This window comes from Thalassophryne amazonica, chromosome 3 (genome assembly GCF_902500255.1).
Source record: "Thalassophryne amazonica chromosome 3, fThaAma1.1, whole genome shotgun sequence".
In the NCBI taxonomy this organism is placed as follows: Eukaryota; Metazoa; Chordata; class Actinopteri; order Batrachoidiformes; family Batrachoididae; genus Thalassophryne; species Thalassophryne amazonica.
In genome coordinates this window covers 47,340,451-47,361,381 of record NC_047105.1, presented here as the reverse complement: position 1 = coordinate 47,361,381, position 20,931 = coordinate 47,340,451, and the positions used below count along the sequence as shown (strand labels likewise).

General features: G+C 40.8%; 1 protein-coding gene across 9 annotated transcripts in view; it reads right to left on the bottom strand.

The window, feature by feature from the left end:
* Nucleotides 1-20,931, bottom strand: part of atp2b2 (ATPase plasma membrane Ca2+ transporting 2) — a 488,858-nt gene that overhangs the window by 300,817 nt on the left and 167,110 nt on the right. For 5 of the 9 annotated variants that reach the window (XM_034166192.1, XM_034166187.1, XM_034166190.1 and 2 more), the window contains exon 1: nt 1,982-3,087. In XM_034166192.1, the coding sequence (XP_034022083.1) occupies nt 1,982-2,180 (199 nt within the window). In that variant the 5' untranslated portion in view covers nt 2,181-3,087. Of the gene's footprint in view, nt 1-1,981; nt 3,088-20,931 lie in introns of those variants that run through there. The other 4 variants (XM_034166186.1, XM_034166189.1, XM_034166183.1 and 1 more) reach the window with 3 other exon arrangements.

The following is a 20,931-nucleotide window of genomic DNA, read 5'->3' as shown; positions in this document are numbered from 1 at the left end:
CTTTCTTTCATGACTGTTGGATTAACTCTGTTTTTGTAATATTGAAAATCCAACTGAACAAAACTTTCATGAAATCTCTTGGAGAGGTGGGACCTGGGCCAGGAACGAACACTTGAAATTGGACAGGACTGGATAACGAAATGAAGGTAGTTACGGTGGGGGGAATCACCTTCTTTAACTTCACAAGAATTTCATCGGGCATCCTCAGTAAAACTTGACCCAAATCCCACTGTGGTTCTGCTACTGCCAAAAGAAGAAATTGTACTTGATACAAAGTATTTGAACTTTTAACATAGTATTTTCTAGATATGCTGGTGGAACTTGGCAGAGGTGCACACTCTACTGAATTCCCTTCTAATTGTTACTCTTTTACCCTTTGAACACAGCAACAATAAGAAGGAACTCTAATTTTGTTCTATTCAGTATTCCAAATTGGAATTTTTATGTTTTCATTCACTTACCTCATTTAATTGTGGCTCAACCCCTTGAAAGTCCAATCTAATGTAGATGTTAATGTAATATACATTTTTCCATTACATAATACTGTTAAACTCATTAGGCACAGAATGTACTGACTGCTGGATGATAATGAATATTACCACTGGTGAAATATTAGGTTAAAGAAATGTAAGTATGCACATTACATGAAGAAATAATATTATTACTTGTGCTTTTTTTGAGTGTATTTAATGAGCTTAATTTTACTTTGAGTACGATTTGTGCAAGCTGTACATCAGCGTTTGTGGTTTGAACACTAATAAAATGAAACGTTCATGTATCTAATCAGGAAGCTCATGAGAATGACAAATTGACAACATAATTTTGTATGAATTATGAAAATTGTACTTCTGGTACAAATTCAATTTCATTTCACTCCCGCTGCAGACATTGCTCCACTCCTGTAATATGACCAGTGTGACTTCTACCTATTATCTCAGTGTACATCAGCATGATTAAGGAACTATTCTGAATATATTAAATGTTTTTTTTGCACTGCTTTGTGGCAGGTATTACTCCAACGTTGACCTAGAAGTGCCGCTATTGGATGAAACGACCAGAAATCACAATCCTGGGCGACTCTTAGCCTATACGTGGACAGGTTACCAGTGATGTCACGGTAACCTGCTGCATTATTACTGATTAATCATTCCAACGTCACAGGAGGGGGGACGATTTTAACACTGTTTTAAATATTCAATACTTAGATGTAAGTGACAGAATGCCTATTTTTATACTCCTTCACATTTTTATATGTGCAGCAGAAAAATTCTACACTAATGCAAACATAATGTTGAGTATGCGTTGAGTGATTCTGGGTAATATTACAGCAAAGCCATGAGATACTGCAGTACTTGTCCGGGCACCACCAAATGCTGTGCCGTTATGCAATCCTCTATATTCTATTTTAATCAATTAAATGTAACCCATTTCAATAAAACAAGAAACAGTGCAACCAGATTATTTGCATATCAGCAGCAAATATAATATTTAAAATGCTTAAAATGGGATTTTTGGTGTCCTGGGCTGTCTGCCACAGCAAACCCATGTGGCTTAACCATCTACTGTGTTGCCGCAGAGTCCTGCATCTTCAAAACGCTACCTTTGATTGGATGACAGAGTGGGAAAATGACAAAGGAAGGTGGGGGCTTCGGGGGGGAGGGAGTGTGTCTGTGTGTGTTTCTTGGGGTGGGGGAGGACTCTAGGGAGATTTCAATGCATACCAAACAGGTCTGGCACAGGCTGGCTGTGAGAATTTTCATTAGTGCCTTCAAACGGGACTCCCTCCCCTCCGTCTGCTATTCTGACGCTGCGCTTACGCATTTCTCCAGGTGCCTGACTCACCCATAAATCAGCTATCGGGAGTAATCGTCAAATTCAAATGCACTTGCTTGGACATTACTGGAAACATTCCACGAGATGAGTTTCTGTGCTCTCGCACCTGTGCAAGCGTGCAGACGAATACAGCCAAGGAGAGACTTACCTTCTGTGGGTGAGGTTTTCAGTCGTTTGCACAGTCCCTCTGTGCCCCCGTAGTCCTCCTGGATCTTGACCACCGCCTCCGTGCCACGCAGCTCCATCAACAAGCGCAGATCCATGACCGAGCAGCCAAAGCCAGCTGCATGGTTCCCCTCGTTTCTTTGGTTCTTGGCGTAAAAATCGCTGTTGGAAAGGTCCCCCATGATGTCAACTAGTCGACTCAGTCAGATAAGTGTTCGTTATTGCTTAGAGATCAGTCAAAAAAATAAAAAGCTTCTACAACAGAGAGATGAGCTCAATCTCATCCCAAGGGGGAGGAAAAAAAATCCAAGACAGGACTCAAGAAGGCAACCGCAGAGGAGGGGAAAAGGAGAAAAAAAATTTGCCACTTATAGAGGGGATTAATAAGGGGGGAAAAAATCCAAGGGCTCAATAAAAAAATGAGAAGCAGCTTCTCTGATTCAGGAGAGACTGTCAGATATCAGCACACCAAAAAAGAAAAAAAAAATCAAACAGAAGAAACATAAGAAGAGAGGAAAGAGCAGGAGAGAACAAGGAGAGGAGAGACGGTGGAAAACCAGTGGCGAGCATCCAGGTGAGCGTCGGACAGCCCCAGTGGTCAGGTCCTGAGGAGGGTGGAGGATGGTGCCTTCAAGTCCCGTTGGTCTCAGGCTCACCACGGCTGCAGTCCAGACACGCTCCATGTGTGGCTTCCCATTGCTGCTGTTTTGGTTTAGCCTCTGCTGCCTCTCTGTCTCTACATGGTGGTCTTCTCCATCACTGCTACAGAGACAGAAGGGGGGGGCAGATGAATAAAGAGGTGAGGGAGCAGATGAGAGAGGCAGAGACAGAACACAAGGATGAGCACTGCGTTCTCAGGGCAGGGGTGAATGCAGCGGTAGAGGGTGCATGGATGAAGGACAGCCTGTCCTGACTGCCGCAGTGAATGTGGCTCGATCTCCTCCTGCTGCTGCTACCCTCATTCTGAGGACACACCAACTGACAGAGAGAAAGAGAGGGAGAGCAAGAATTCGAGAGAGACGGAGGGCGGAGAGCAACGGATGCTCCTTTCTGGTGCAGAGCAGAGAGGAGTTGTGTGCGGGTGGGAGGCTGGGGGTGCTCTGACGACAAAGCGGAGAGCCAGCACGTAACGTGGAGCTATCACAGGGAGGATGGGCTAAGATGTGGAGCTGCCGCTATCGGGTTCTGCCAGGTCCCCTCTCTTACTGTTATCGGACCGCTCATATCTAAGGACAACTTCAGTGTTTTTCCTGATTTTGAGTCGAGAAACTTGTGTGTGTGTGTGTGTGTGTGTGTGTGTGTGTGTGTGTGTGTGTGTGTGTATATCAGTGGGATTGCTTAAATACAGAATTTCAGTGAAATGTACTTTTAAACTGAAATCAGATCTGTTTACCTCCATCCTCCTTGTAATTAGTATTTCAGTTTTCACAGGTACGGGCAGTGATAAAATATGTGTGTGTGGGTGTGTGTCTGTCTGTCCATCCATCTGATATATAACAGCCACAGCAGATCAATTGTTTCCACCTCACCCTGTTCTCTGTATCTTCCTCTGTCACACCAACCACCTCCATGTCCTCCCTCAGCACATCCATAAACCTCTTTGACCTCCCTCTTCTCCTCCTGCCTCCTCATTCCTAATCTTGTCCATTCTCATCACTCTCAAAGACAATCGCAACATCTTCAGCTCTGCCACCTCCAGCTCTGCTTCCTGTCTTTTTGTTAATGCCACTGTTTCTAAGCTGTACAAATGGCTGATCTCACTACTATCTTGTAGACTTTCCTCTTCACTCTTCATTCTTCAGTCACAAATCACTCCTGCCACCTTTCTCCGCCCACTCCACCCTGCCCGCACTCTCTTCTTCACCTCTCTACCACACACTGCATTACTTTGGACAGTTGACCCCAAGTAAGTATTCAAACTCATCTACTTTCACCTTTTCTACTCCTTGTAACTGCACTATTCCACTGGGCTCCCTCCTATTCACATACATGTACTCAGTCTTACTCCTACAGACTTTCATTCCCCTGCTCTCCAGAGCATATCTCCACCTCTCCAGACTAGACTCAACCTGGCTCTCTACTCTCATGACAGATCGCAACATCATCTGCAAACTTCATAGTCCATGGAGACTCCTGTCTGATCTCATCTGTCAACCTGTCCATCACCATTGTGAACAAGAAGGGACTCAGAGGTGATCCTTGGTGTAATCCCACCTCCACCTTGAATGAATCTGTCATTCCCACTACACATCTCACCGCTGTCACACTGTCCTTGTACATGTCCTGCACTGCCCTAACACACTTCTCTGCCACTCCAAATGCCCTCATGCAATACCACAACTCTTCTCTTGGCACCCCACCATAAGCTTTCTCTAAATCCACAAACACACAATGTAACTCCTTCTGGCCTTCTCTATACGTCAACAGTACTTTCAGACTAAACATTGTATCTGTAGTGCTCTTTCTCGGCATGAAATCATATTGATACTCACAGATTTTCAACTGTTTTCTAAGCCTAGCTTCTACTACTCTTTCCCATAACTACATGCTGCAGCTCACCAATTGGTACAAGTCCATTTCTCGTTACTTGCTATTCAGCTTCTAGTACAGTGTGCTATACGTCTTTTCCTTAGCTCTTGCCACTTATCTTTTCACCTTATGCAGCATCTCCTTGTACTCCTGTCTACTTTCTTCATCTCTCCAACTATCCCAATTTTGTTTTGCCAACCTCTTTATCGTTATGCTTTCCTGGACAACTTCATTCCAACCACCAAGTCTTAGTCTTTCTTCAGATGTCCAAATGTCACACCCAGTACCGTCCTAGCTGTCTCTTTCACCACATCTACAGTACTTTTCCAGTTGTCCACCATTGCTTCCCCTCCATCCAGTGTCTCTCTCACCTACACACTAAATTTCACACAACAGTCTTCCTACTTCAGCTTCCACCATCTGATCCTTTGTTGAGGTTTCACTCTCTTCTTCACCTCTAAAGTCATCCTACAAACCACCATCCCATGCTGTCTAGCTACACTCTCCCCTGCCACTACTTTACAGTCTCCAATTTGTTTTAGCTTGGATCTCCTACAAAGAATGTAGTCCACCTGTGTATACCTTCCTCCACTCTTATGTCACTCTGTGCTCCTCTCCTTTTCTTAAAGTAGGTATTCACCACAGCCATTTCCATCCTTTTTGCAAAATTAACTACGATCTGCCCTTCCACATTCCTGTCCTTGATGCCACATCTACCCATTACCTCCTCATCATCTCTATTCCTTCGCCATCATGCCCACTGAAGTCTGCTGCTATATACTGTATAAAACCTGCTAAGTCCACAATGGGTGCTTAGTTGACTATCAGAGTGTAAAATATTAAAGAATTTGAACTTCCCATTTTCATTTGGCTGATGGGAATCTGGAATGTGTTTTCTTTTAAATGCACATTTTAAAATACATTATTCAGAATTTTAAAAAATGTACTTATAGTTTTGCATCTGAATTCCTCTCGCTCTCTCTCATATATATATATATATATATATATATATATATATATATATATATATATATATATACACTCAACAAAAATATAAACGCAACACTTTTGGTTTTGCTCCCATTTTGTATGAGATGAACTCAAAGATCTAAAACTTTTTCCACATACACAATATCACCATTTCCCTCAAATATTGTTCACAAACCAGTCTAAATCTGTGATAGTGAGCACTTCTCCTTTGCTGAGATAATCCATCCCACCTCACAGGTGTGCCATACCAAGATGCTGATTAGACACCATGATTAGTGCACAGGTGTGCCTTAGACTGCCCACAATAAAAGGCCACTCTGAAAGGTGCAGTTTTATCACACAGCACAATGCCACAGATGTCGCAAGATTTGAGGGAGCGTGCAGTTGGCATGCTGACAGCAGGAATGTCAACCAGAGCTGTTGCTCGTGTATTGAATGTTCATGTCTCTACCATAAGCCGTCTCCAAAGTCGTTTCAGAGAATTTGGCAGTACATCCAACCAGCCTCACAACCGCATACCACGTGTAACCACACCAGCCCAGGACCTCCACATCCAGCATGTTCACCTCCAAGATCGTCTGAGACCAGCCACTCGGACAGCTGCTGAAACAATCGGTTTGCATAACCAAAGAATTTCTGCACAAACTGTCAGAAACCGTCTCAAAGAAGCTCATCTGCATGCTCGTCGTCCTCATCGGGGTCTCGACCTGACTCCAGTTTGTCGTCGTAACCGACTTGAGTGGGCAATGCTCACATTCGCTGGCGTTTGGCACGTTGGAGAGGTGTTCTCTTCACGGATGATGCGAAGGAGATGTGTTGCACTGCATGAGGCAAATGGTGGTCACACCAGATACTGACTGGTATCCCCCCCCAATAAAACAAAACTGCACCTTTCAGAGTGGCCTTTTATTGTGGGCAGTCTAAGGCACACCTGTGCACTAATCATGGTGTCTAATCAGCCATCTTGGTATGGCACACCTGTGAGGTGGGATGGATTATCTCAGCAAAGGAGAAGTGCTCACTATCACAGATTTCGACTGGTTTGTGAACAATATTTGAGGGAAATGGTGATATTGTGTATGTGGAAAAAGTTTTAGATCTTTGAGTTCATCTCATACAAAATGGGAGCAAAACCAAAAGTGTTGCGTTTATATTTTTGTTGAGTATATATACACACACACACACACACACACACACACACACACACACACACACACACACACACACACACGTATATGGTGTAAGCACTCATAGTTGGTCCGTGATCCATACAGAATTTCCTGTATGCGCCTTGGGGCAACTCTTTGTTGTGATTTGGCGCTATATAAGAAAAAAGTTGATTGATTGATTGTATATTCGTTTTGTAAATTGTTTTGTCGATTTTGTCTATAGCATGGCCCAAGCAGAGGGTCACCCTTTTGAGTCTGGTCTGCTTGAGGTTTCTTCCTCAAATCATCACAAGGGAGTTTTTCCTTACCACTGTCACCTGTGTACTTGCTTTGAGGGATGGTAAGGTTAGATCTTACTTGTGTAAAGCGCCTTGAAGCAACTTTGTTGTGATTTGGGGCTATATAAATGAAAATGACCTGAAATTGAAAATTACAGAATGCTCCCCGTGGCCATGGCTTGGCACACATGTGAACTGAACATTAAATGCAACATGCAAAATGTAACATAAGTATGATTTCGTGCCATGGTGATTTGTTTTAAAGTGATAGCTGCATAAATTTAGATGGAGCCAAGGTAAACTCACAATCTGAATGGAGGTTAAAATATAATGCAATTCTAAAATGCTCTCGGTCATATGAGTATTGTGTTCCTTATAATTTTCAGTAGTTTAATTCATTATTAAGATCCTACTGTCTTACAATTGTACATGTTCAATAAAGCCCCGTATCAATCAATCACGCACGCTAACGTCCACGAATTGTTTTATAAATCAGTTCAGAGGTGTTATTAGGTTAAAAAAAAACAGCGTTTCAGTTTTAGACATGTTTATTTCTCGCTAGCTTTACATATATGGCAAAGAGGTTATAGTTACACACAAACAAAACAGATTTTCCACCTAGCTAGCAGCATGTGACGTGACCACGCTAACGTGCGCTAAATGGTTCATAAATCCTTCCAGAGGTGTTGTCAGGTTACAAAAACAGCATTTTCAGTTTTAGAAGTGTTTATTTCTCACTAGCTTTTACATAATATATAAGAAAAGTGTTATTTCTAGCCAAAAAAATGAAGCATAGTTACCAGCTAGTGACACCAGGAAGTGACATCACCACGCTAACGTCCGTGAGATCGTGGCATCAAGTTAGGTACAGAATGTGAGTTTTTAACCTCAAAATACTGTACCTCTTAAATATGTCAAGGCTAGTCATCTTCAAACTTGTCTAAGGTCTGTGTCCCAAGAATGTTCCCTGTGAATTTGAAGACTGTGGCAGTAATAGAACTGGACTTATGCTGTACACAGACAAATGGACGGATGGATAGACGGACAGATGGACGCCCAGTCTTCGCAATACCTGATGGCCATATATTGGCCTTGGGCGTGAGTACACATCATGCAATCATGAAAGCAGTCTGTTAAAAACAGCTTTGTGCTCTGCTTGCTGCATACTCAGCACACTTCTGGACCCAAAACTAAAGAAGCTGAGGATAAAGTTTCCGTTGTCTCTTCCCTGTGCAATCATGAGCTCACTGAACAGAGCACTGCACTCAAAGCATGTACAGAGCTGAGCTGGCAGACAGTCCACAGCTCCAGAAAATAACAAGGATTTCAGATTTTTTTTTATCCGAAAACATTTTTATTTTTTAGCATATCTTCTTGGCAAGATCACTGATCTGAATGAATTCAAAACTTTGGGTAGGACTAATGTATTTATCCCAAAAAGGTTAGGAAAAAAACTATTCTTGTTCCCCTCTCACCAGACAAAGTAGACATCCTCATCATTTTGAAAAAGAATTTGAAGTTATTAACTTAGATCATTTTTGTTCTATTTCTTTTATTTTTTACTTTTCATTATTGCCAAAGGCAATTTTTTATTCAAGGATACCGTTCATATTGCAGTTTAATACAACAATTAAGTATTTTATTTAAAAAAATTATGTAAAATATTGTTTGGTTTCATTTTTCATTCAGGGCCACAGGCAAAGGTTCCTATTTTTCATTGCTCATTAAGTTATTTTTTAAAATGGAAAGCAAAGTAGTATTTGTATTTTATTTAGTATTTCTAGCAGCAGTTTTTGTTTTTAATAGCAGTTTTATTCTTTTTTTTTTTCTTTTTGCTGATCCCAAAAAGATCCATTCTGTGGCTTAAAACCCATGTTCAGTCTGTGAGTTCTGTGATCAGTGATGCCCATAATTTTTCCTACAATAAGCAACAGGTTTGTTGTGTCACAAGGTTCTTGAACTGGAGCAGTATCTCCACCTCGTGGACAATTAATGCAGGTACACACACACATATATATCCATGTCATATTCCTACCAAGTCTAATCCAGCTAGGCTTGTTGGTTACTAAGATATATAAAAAAGGTGTTTTTGGACCAGTTTTTTTTTTTTTTCTTTGACCTTTAACCAAACTAATCCAAAATCTATTCAACTTGACATCTACTCCAAGCAATATTCTCACCAAGTTTGAATGTAATCTGTCAGTTGTTTGATTTATCTTTTCCACAGATATACAGATGCCAGTGAAAACAGTCTGCTCACTTCTTCGCCCACATGCTGGGTAGTGATTGTTTCAGCTGTAAAACTTAAATTCATCACCGCTTAAACGAAACTGGATCTACAGTGGTCTTAAAATAAAACCATGTCCCAGTGGGTGCTGATGACAACATCACTTCTTAAGTTTCCAAATGTTCAAACTATAGCAAACATTTTTTTCCCCTATACCTTGTTACTGTACACTAAAAATAAGTTGTCTTTCAACATAAAAGCAAATTATTTATGACTGTGAATCGCTTAAAGATGTTTTATTCCATTTCCAGACTCAAAACGACAGCTTGCTGTTGAACATTTGGCTCACTGAAAGATGAGTAAATGACCCAGTATCACATTACAAGATGCAGCGTGTTTTCTGCAGATTAAATTATCCAAATAAAATGCTCAGCAGTATTCTAACACTAAGAAAAAACACATGTTGATTCACTGTCAAAGACTGATGTCAAAGGGAAATTGTCCTGCTGCAAACATGCAACATGCAAAGACATGCTCAAAGCATGGGATGAGAAATTTACCAACATGTGAATGAAACGTCTTACTCAAGTGGAACTGGTCTTGTATGCATCCTTAGCAAAACAACAGACACCTGCAAAATATCTCTGAATCACAGATAAAGCTGCACATTTCCATTCAGCATTCTTGCACTTTTAGGGTTCATTTAGCTGCAGGTGGTCAGAAGGACATTACATGAAATCATACAGCAGATATTCAGTTAAAATATACAGTGTATCCTGATGTTATGTTACAGCCTTACTCCAAAATGGAGTAAATAAATATTTTCCCCGAAAATGTACTCACAGCATCCCATAATGACAATATGAAATATGTTTGAATTTTCTGCAAATTTATTAAAAAAAAAAAAAAAAAAAAAAAAAAACCTAAGAAATCACATGTACAGTGTTGTGAAAAAGTGTTTGCCCCCTCGACCCTTTACATGTTAGATTTTTATTAGGACGTCAAAAAACAAAACAAAATTCAGGACTTGTGTATTAGAATTCCTAAAATCATGCTCTTTAAACTCACAGTGAAAGGGAATCACTACATCATGAATTAAAAGAAACAAAAAATCTAAAAGCCAAAATGATGGTGTGAATAATAAGTAAGTGCCCCCTTTAGTATAGCATATGTAAAAGATCATTTTTATATACAGTTTTCTTTGGACAAGTCAGGGGATGGATACGTGAACATTCCCAAGACACTGACTATGTCTTGGACATTATTTACATGAATTATGAAGAAATACAAACAGTATAGCACTTTATGGTAAGTCTGTGTGGAGTAGGCAGTTCTCAAAAACTGAGTGACTGTATAAGGTGAAGAGTGAGGAAAGCCACCAAGCCACCAGGACAACCCTGAAGACGTTATAGAGCTCTGTGGCTGTGAATGAAGAAATTGTGCAGTTTTGAGTGTTGCATCACCAGTTATACGTACAGCATCATGATGAAGTGGTATAGAGAAGGTTTCTATAAAAAAAAAGAAAGGAAAAAAACAACACTTGAAAGTTCAGCTACAATTTGCCAGAAGGCACATTGGAGATTCAAGGATAGATTTGATTTTTTTTTTTTTAAGAAAATTATTCTCTGTACAACTCCACTATGAAGGCAGGAGTGGTGATACAAAATGCAAAATTGCACTATGCACAATCTCTTCAATCACAGCCACAGAAGTCTATAACTTCTTCAGGGTTGTCCTGGTGTCTTGGTGGCTTTCCTCACTCTTCACCTTCTTATACAGTCACTCAGTTTTTGAGAACTGTCTACTCCACACAGATTTACCATAGAGTGCCATACTGTTTGTATTTCTTCATAATTCATGTAAATAATGTCCAAGACATAGTCAATGTCTTGGGATTGTTCACGTATCCATTCCCTGACTTGTCCGACGAAAACTGTATATAAAAGTGATGGTTTACATGTGCTATACTAAAGGGGGCACTTACTTATTCACACCATCATTTGGGCCTTTAGATTTTTGTTTCTTTTAATTCATGATGTAGTGATTCCCTTTCACTGTGAGTTTGAAGAGCATGATTTTAGGAATTCTAATATACAAGGCCTGAAATTTTGTTTTGTTTTTGATGTCCTAATAAAAATCTAACATGTAAAGGGTCAAGGGGGCAAACTAGGGGTGTCGGAAAAAATAGATTCACGTCCGAATCGCAATTCTTATTTATTATGATTCTGAATCGATCCAAAATGTCCAAGAATCAATTTTTAAAAATCATTTTTTAAACATTTTCTTGTTTACTCGCTGCGTGTACTGTTTGTCAGGCAACGGCTTCCGTACTACAGCGTCCCTGCAAGGGGAGGGTTCGGCGTGCTTCAAACATTGCAGCTTAGCATGGCAGACGAAGAGTTAATTCAGCCAGCACCGTCTTTGCTGAAGGCAAATGTTTGGGCGCATTTTGGATTTTATTATTTGCTGCGTAAGAAGGAGCTTGACATGACTTATGTAGTGTGCAGAATCTGTAAAATGAAAGTCAAGTACTTCGGAAACACTTCAAATCTGCAAGCCCACATGCTACGTCATCACCTGGAGCTAAAAGAGGGGAGCAGCGTTCTCTGCCGACTACTGACCAGCGCTTCGCTAAACTGCCCGCCAACTCCAAACGAGCAAAGCAGATAAGTAAATTTACATCTAGAATCACTTGATTAACCTTGTAAAGCTGCATTTTCTTAAACATAAATATTTTTAAAATAATATAACTATTTCTCAGAGCTCTTTGAATCGAAAATCGATTCTGAATCAAATCGTCACCCCAAGAATCGGAATCGAATTGAATCGTGAGTCGTTGTACGATTCACATCCCTAGGGCAAACACTTTTTCAGAGCACTGTACATACGTATTCACACTCTTTGCTCAATACTTTGTTGATGCACCTTTTGCAGCAATTACACCTCAGATCTACTTGAATATGATTCCACAATCATGGCGCACCTATCTTTGGGCAGTTTTGCCCATTCGTCTTTGCAGCACCTCTCAAGCTCCATCAGGTTGGATGGGGAGCGTTGGTGCACAGCCATTTTCAGATCTCTCCAGAGATGTTCAATCAGATTCAGGTCTGGGCTCTGGCTGGGCCACTCAAGGACATTCACAGAGTTGTGCTGAAGTCACTCCTTTGATATCTTCACTTAGGGTCATTGTCCTGGTGAAAGATGAACTGTCGCCCCAGTCTGAGGTCAGGAGCGCTCTGGAGCAGGTTTTCATCCAGGATGTCTCTGTACATTGCTGCATTCATCTTTCCTTCAATCCTGACTAGTCTCCCAGATCCTGTAGCTGATAAACATCCCCACAGCATGATGCTGACACCACCATGTTTACTGTAGGGACGGTGCCTGGTTTTCTCCAAACATGATGCCTGGCATTCACATCAAAGAGTTTTATCTTTGTCTCATCAGACCAGAGAATTTTGTTTCTCATGGTCTGAGAGCCCTTCGGGTGCCTTTTGGCAAACTCCAGCTGTGCTGCCATGTGCCTTTTACTAAAGAGTTCCTTCCGTCTGGTCACTCTACCACGCAGGCCTCATTGGTGTGTCGCTGCAGAGATGGTTGTCCTACTGGAAGGTTCTCCTCTCTCCACAAAGGAATGCTGGAGCTCTGCCAGAGTGACCATCAAGTTCTTGGTCACCTCCCTGACTAAAGCCTTTCTCCCCTTATCGCTCAGTTTGGACGGGCAGCCAGCTCTAGGAAGAGTCCTGGTGAATCTGAACTTTTCCATTTATGAATGATGGAGACCACTGTGCTCAATGGGACCTTCAAAGCAGCAAAAAATATTTCTGTACCTTTCCTAGATTTGTGCCTTGAGAGAATAGTGTCTCGGCAGTCTACAGACAATTCCTTTGACTTCATGCTTGGTTTGTGTTCTGACATGCACGGTCATCTGTGGGACCTTTTACATAGACAGGTATGTGTCTTTCCAAATCATCTCCAATTAACTGAATTTAAACCAGGTGGACTCCAATTAAGCTGAAGAAACATCTCAAGGATGATCAGTGGAAACAGGATGCACTTACACTCAATTTTGAACTTCATGGCAAAAGCTGTGAATATGTACATGTGATTTCTTAGGGGTTTTTTTTAATGATTATTTTTAATAAATTTGCAAAAATCTAAAAATATATATACTTTTTTCACATTGTCATTATGAGGTATTGTGGGTAGAATTTTGAGAGGAAAAAGTGAATTTCATCCAATTTGGAATAAGGCTGTAACATAAAATGCAGAAAAAGTACAGAGCTGTGAATACTTTCCGGACCGCACCGTATTATTTTTATTATTATTGTTTTTCCTTCAACCTTTTCTGTTGCTGTGTTCCTCCTGCTAATCAGGTCCAATAAATGTTGGCACTATTTCTTCATGCCAAGACAGACACACGTGCTGATTAGATCTTCCGTAACAGTCAAATAAATGCAAACAAACTCTCTCCCAAGAAATGACATGCATGTCTCAGCATGTGTTTGCCTGATTGGCTCACCAAGTGGCTGTCTGAAGAGAACATCCCTGCACACATGTAAGTCTTTGTGGCACTGGATGGTATATACCTCCACTTATACTACATACCTTCTGCTTTAGCTCAAAGAGGACTGCTTAGTTTAAATACTACTGGCTGAGACTGTGCAGTAGATTAACAATGAGCCAACAAAATTAGTGATTAAGAACTAGAAGGGTGCTCAGCAGAACACATCTATTTGCCAAGGTGCAGCAGACCCTTCAATGACATCATCCTCACTCCACAAATCCAACACTGTGACCATTTTAATGTTTTTTTTTTAGCCTGCAAGCCGGCAAAGCAGAAAAGCAGGGTATTGTTTTCGCTGGTGTGTGCGTGCCTGCGTGCACAAGATAACCCAAAAACAGCTGGAAAGATTTCTGTCAAACATGGTGGGAATATTACTTGAATAGATATCTAAAGGTGATTAGATTTTGGAATAATTTGATGAAAGGCTGCAAGTCAAACTCAAGGAAAACATGGTCCGAAAAACTACTTTTTTTTGTATATGTCTTAACACACAAAAAGCCTGACTGGATCAAACCTGGTGTGACGATTACCTGGATAAGTATGTAGAGGCAATGACATTGAGTAGTTTGGTCAAAGGTCAAGGAAAACATGGTCTGAACAATATCTTTTAGTACAACTCAACAACCAAGAAGCTGCTGCAAGGCATGAATCAAATACTTTTTCTCAAACAATTTTTAGAATAAAAATGAGCCCACATTATTTTCACTGCTTAAATTTCTTCAGGAGAGATTTTATCTTAATAAAGACAACAGCGCTGTGATGTCACAGAAACACAAAGGATTCTGAGACAACTGTAATAATAAATGATTGACTAATTCTTAATTACAATGTTTAATGCAAGTTGTTGTGGTGAGCTTCTTAAAGCTTCTTAAAGTGTTGACCACAAGTGACTGCGATGTCTACATTAAGAAACAATGACAAAATGAGTGAATAGCGGTTACAAATGGTTGGGGTCAAAACTACTGGTGGATGGGTTACCACCACTTTGTGGCACATTTATTTTCTCTGTGTTTTTATATTTTTGTTCAACTGCTCTAACAACAGACAAGCACCTCAATGTTCATTTCACAAAAGTTGATTTTCTTTGCTCTCTCAGTTGTTATTCCGGTGAGGAACACAAGCAACAAGCAGATGTTAGAAGGCTAATTGAGTGTGCAAATGACAACAAACCTGCATGTACTTTAGAAAATGTTGAATTTATCAATAATGATATTTACTGATGTGCATACAACTGGTGTGTACCTGTGTGCAAAATACAGACTTTTTTGTTTGTTTGTTTAAACAACAGCATTTACAACCTTTTCTCCACAGTTTGATAAATGAAGGCCCAGAATTTTAGCATGTCTGTCTCAGGCCTGCTCACAACAGGCTGTTTCTGGGTCTGTAGCTTTAAATGCAAATGAGCCGTGTCTGACCACGCCCCTCCATGGAAGGAGATGTGCCTTGGGAGTGTGTATGTGCACAAACATGTTTTTGTCCATGCTGGATCAACTCTACAGGACAGGATGGGAATAAAAATGTGCATGCACATATGCGCACGCACAAACACACACACACAAAAAGCAGAAGCTGATTGCACCTTGTAAAAATCACCTCAAAACAAAGCAGTCACAGATACAGCATGTGGGAGAGAGAAAGCCATTAGCAAAGACAAATAATACAGTATGGACAGACTGAGCAGTGGTGCAACACAAAAGCAGCTGAAATGCAACTCAATGTAAACATACATATGTGTGGCAGTGGCAACACGTGCGCAAAGCATACCGTGTGTTTCAGGTATAACGTTTCCCACATTAGCTGCCATGCTAACAACATTAAACAGGCTGTCACGCTACACAGAGTAAAGCATATGGTAAAACGTATGGCTCCCAAGTTTGAATTTAGGTCAATGGCAGTCTGTACTGATCCACGATTTATCTTCTGAATTTTAGTAGTTGCTGTGGGTACAATAGGGAACCGCAGTCTCATTTGAACCCCTACGTGATATCGCAGGACTTGACCACTTCCGGGGACAGCCTGCACAAACACAGCATCACTTCTAAAGAATAAATGGTGTACTGTTTTTTTTTTTTCGGCTGCAATCACCGGAGCAGTCGCGAAAAGTGCAGTTTTTTTTGGTTCCCGGTGGAGAAGGGAAGACGGGCAAATGGGAGAGGTTGTGTCGGTAAGTTTTAGCCTACACACCTAGCCAGAGTAGCTGTGGTCTCTCGCCTCCACAACCGCCTCGACATGTTTGAGCTCTGGGTTATAAAACAAACCACAACAAATGTCTGCTTTTCACCGCATCATCACTTTTTCTTTGCATTTTCACTTTGCTTTGACTTGTAATATGCCTGAAAACTCAGAAAGTGCCATGTTCCTGATGGGGACAGCCGAGGGCTGTGCCCGGAAGTAGAATTATGCTCTTTCATTTAACCCCTTTAGCACCCACCCTCAAGCAAGACTACAATACCCACTTCAATCAATAATTAAATTTACTGACTTGGTCTGTAGATTTTCAAAAGCAAGTGGTTAAAAAAAAGAAAGTTTTATGTTCCTTTGTGCAGCCGACAACAACTCAGTCACATGTGGTGTACAACCATTACATTCTGAGTGCTGGTCCCAAGCAAGGATAAATGAGTAAGTTGTGTTAGTAAGGGGCATTTTAAAGGAAGAGTATGTTAAGAGTGTGTTGGAGGTTAAGCAAGTGCCTGACAGGGTAAAGTTGGATATTGAAGGGGTGATGATGAATATCATCAGTCAGAGGTGGGACAAAGTCACTGTGAAGTCATTCTCAAGTCATCAATCTGCAAGTCCCACGTCGAGTCTCAAGTCAGCTTGCAAACAATTGGTGGTCATTATGACTTGAGACTTGACTTGGGACTTGCTGATTCATGACTTGCGTGACTTGATAGTGACTTTGTCCACCTGTCATCAGTACATATGTCCCACTGGGTGGTTGTGAGATGAAGGAGAAAGATGATTTCTGGAGTGTGTGCCCAAGCATGAAAGAGTAGTGATTGGACATTGGACTTCATTTGGCATGGTGGTGAAGGGAACAGAGATGATGAGGAAGTAAAGGATAGATATGGTATCACGGACAGGAATGTGGAAGGGTAGATGGTTGTACATTTTGCAAAAAGAATGGAAATCGCTGTGGTGAATACTTTAAGAAAAAGGAGACGCATAGGGTGACATATAAGAGTGGAGGAAGGTTGACACAGGTGGACATTAGGTCTCTCTCTTCTAAGTCCCTGTTAGTAAATGATATAATAATTGATCAACATATTGATTTATTCTGCCTTACAGAAACCTGGTTACAGCAGGATGAATATGTTAGTTTAAATGAGTCAACACCCCCGAGTCACATTAACTGCCAGAACGCTCGTAGCACGGGCCGAGGCGGAGGATTAGCAGCAATCTTCCATTCCAGCTTATTAATTAATCAAAAACCCAGACAGAGCTTTAATTCATTTGAAAGCTTGACTCTTAGTCTTGTCCATCCAAATTGGAAGTCCCAAAAACCAGTTTTATTTGTTGTTATCTATCGTCCTCCTGGTCGTTACTGTGAGTTTCTCTGTGAATTTTCAGAACTTTTGTCTGACTTAGTGCTTAGCTCAGATAAGATAATTATAGTGGGCGATTTTAACATCCACACAGATGCTGAGAATGACAGCCTCAACACTGCATTTAATCTATTATTAGACTCAATTGGCTTTGCTCAAAATGTAAATGAGTCCACCCACCACTTTAATCATATCTTAGATCTTGTTCTGACTTATGGTATGGAAATTGAAGACTTAACAGTATTCCCTGAAAACTCCCTTCTGTCTGATCATTTCTTAATAACATTTACATTTACTCTGATGGACTACCCAGCAGTGGGGAATAAGTTTCATTACACTAGAAGTCTTTCAGAAAGCGCTGTAACTAGGTTTAAGGATATGTTTCCTTCTTTATGTTCTCTAATGCCATATACCAACACAGTGCAGAGTAGCTACCTAAACTCTGTAAGTGAGATAGAGTATCTCATCAATAGTTTTACATCCTCATTGAAGACAACTTTGGATGCTGTAGCTCCTCTGAAAAAGAGAGCTTTAAATCAGAAGTGCCTGACTCCGTGGTATAACTCACAAACTCGCAGCTTAAAGCAGATAACCCGTAAGTTGGAGAGGAAATGGCGTCTCACTAATTTAGAAGATCTTCACTTAGCCTGGAAAAAGAGTCTGTTGCTCTATAAAAAGCCCTCCGTAAAGCTAGGACATCTTACTACTCATCACTAATTGAAGAAAATAAGAACAACCCCAGGTTTCTTTTCAGCACTGTAGCCAGGCTGACAAAGAGTCAGAGCTCTATTGAGCCGAGTATTCCTTAACTTTAACTAGTAATGACTTCATGACTTTCTTTGCTAATAAAATTTTAACTATTAGAGAAAAAATTACTCATAACCATCCCAAAGACGTATCGTTATCTTTGGCTGCTTTCAGTGATGCCGGTATTTGGTTAGACTCTTTCTCTCAGATTGTTCTGTCTGAGTTATTTTCATTAGTTACTTCATCCAAACCATCAACATGTCTATTGGACCCCATTCCTACCAGGCTGCTCAAGGAAGCCCTACCATTATTTAATGCTTCGATCTTAAATATGATCAATCTATCTTTATTAGTTGGCTATGTACCACAGGCTTTTAAGGTGGCAGTAATTAAACCATTACTTAAAAAGCCATCACTTGACCCAGCTATCTTAGCTAATTATAGGCCAATCTCCAACCTTCCTTTTCTCTCAAAAATTCTTGAAAGGGTAGTTGTAAAACAGCTAACTGATCATCTGCAGAGGAATGGTCTATTTGAAGAGTTTCAGTCAGGTTTTAGAATTCATCATAGTACAGAAACAGCATTACTGAAGGTTACAAATGATCTTCTTATGGCCTCAGACAGTGGACTCATCTCTGTGCTTGTTCTGTTAGACCTCAGTGCTGCTTTTGATACTGTTGACCATAACATTTTATTACAGAGATTAGAGCATGCCATAGGTATTAAAGGCACTGCGCTGCAGTGATTGAATCATATTTATCTAATAGATTACAATTTGTTCATGTAAATTGGGAATCTTCTTCACAGACTAAGGTTAATTATGGAGTTCCACAAGGTTCTGTGCTAGGACCAATTTTATTCACTTTATACATGCTTCCCTTAGGCAGTATTATTAGACAGCATTGCTTAAATTTTCATTGTTACGCAGATGATACCCAGCTTTATCTATCCATGAAGCCAGAGGACACACACCAATTAGCTAAACTGCAGGATTGTCTTACAGACATAAAGACATGGATGACCTCTAATTTCCTGCTTTTAAACTCAGATAAAACTGAAGTTATTGTACTTGGCCCCACAAGTCTTAGAAACATGGTGTCTAACCAGATCCTTACTCTGCATGGCATTACCCTGACCTCTAGTAATACTGTGAGAAATCCTGGAGTCATTTTTGATCAGGATATGTCATTCAAAGCGCATATTAAACAAATATGTAAGACTGCTTTTTTGCATTTACGCAATATCTCTAAAATTAGAAAGGTCTTGTCTCAGAGTGATGCTGAAAAACTAATTCATGCATTTATTTCCTCTAGGCTGGACTATTGTAATTCATTATTATCAGGTTGTCCTAAAAGTTCCCTGAAAAGCCTTCAGTTAATTCAAAATGCTGCAGCTAGAGTACTGACGGGGACTAGAAGGAGAGAGCATATCTCACCCATATTGGCCTCTCTTCATTGGCTTCCTGTTAATTCTAGAATAGAATTTAAAATTCTTCTTCTTACTTCTAAGGTTTTGAATAATCAGGTCCCTTCTTATCTTAGGGACCTCATAGTACCATATCACCCCAATAGAGCGCTTCGCTCTCAGACTGCAGGCTTACTTGTAGTTCCTAGGGTTTGTAAGAGTAGAATGGAAGGCAGAGCCTTCAGCTTTCAGGCTCCTCTCCTGTGGAACCAGCTCCCAATTCGGATCAGGGAGACAGACACCCTCTCTACTTTTAAGATTAGGCTTAAAACTTTCCTTTTTGCTAAAGCTTATAGTTAGGGCTGGATCAGGTGACCCTGAACCATCCCTTAGTTATGCTGCTATAGACTTAGACTGCTGGGGGGTTCCCATAATGCACTGAGTGTTTCTTTCTCTTTTTGCTCTGTATGCACCACTCTGCATTTAATCATTAGTGATTGATCTCTGCCCCCCTCCACAGCATGTCTTTTTCCTGGTTCTCTCCCTCAGCCCCAACCAGTCCCAGCAGAAGACTGCCCCTCCCTGAGCCTGGTTCTGCTGGAGGTTTCTTCCTGTTAAAAGGGAGTTTTTCCTTCCCACTGTCGCCAAGTGCTTGCTCACAGGGGGTCGTTTTGACCTTTGGGTTTTTACGTAATTATTGTATGGCCTTGCCTTACAATATAAAGCGCCTTGGGGCAGCTGTTTGTTGTGATTTGGTGCTATATAAATAAAATTGAATTGAATTGAATTTGTAGGAGATGCAACCTAAAAGAAATTGGAGGCTGTAAGATGGTGGCAGGAGAGAGTGTAGCTAACAGCACAGGATGGTGGTTTCCAGGATGACTTTAGAGGTGAAGAAGAGGAAAGGAGTCAGGGCTCAACAAAGGATCAGATGGTGGAAGCTGAAGGAGGAAGACTGTTGTGTGGAATTCACAGAGGAGGTGAGACAGGCACTGGATGAGGGGAAGCCAGTTTGGAGAATTGGAAAGGGACTATGGGTGAGGATGTGGAAAAAGATGTGATGGAAAAGGATGCGGTGAGGGAGACAGCTAGGAAGGTACTGGGTGTGATATCTGAACAGTGGAAGGAAGACAAGGAGACTTGGTGGTGGAACGAAGATGTTCAGGAAAGCAAAAAGCAACGGGACAGCTGTAGAGATGAGGAAAGTAGACAAGATTATAAGGAGATCTGACATAAGGTGAAAGGAGAAGTGACAGAGACTAATGAAAGGACATATACATAAAGCTGTACATGAAGGTGAACACTAAGGAAGGAGAAAAGGACTTCTACCAACTGGCCAGACAAAGGGATTGAGCTGGAAAGGATGAGCAGCAGATAAGAGTGATAAAGGATGCCGATGGCAATGTGCTGACAAGAGAAGAGAGTGTGTTGTGAAGGTGGAGGGAATATTTTGAGGAGCTGATGAATGAGGAAAATTGAA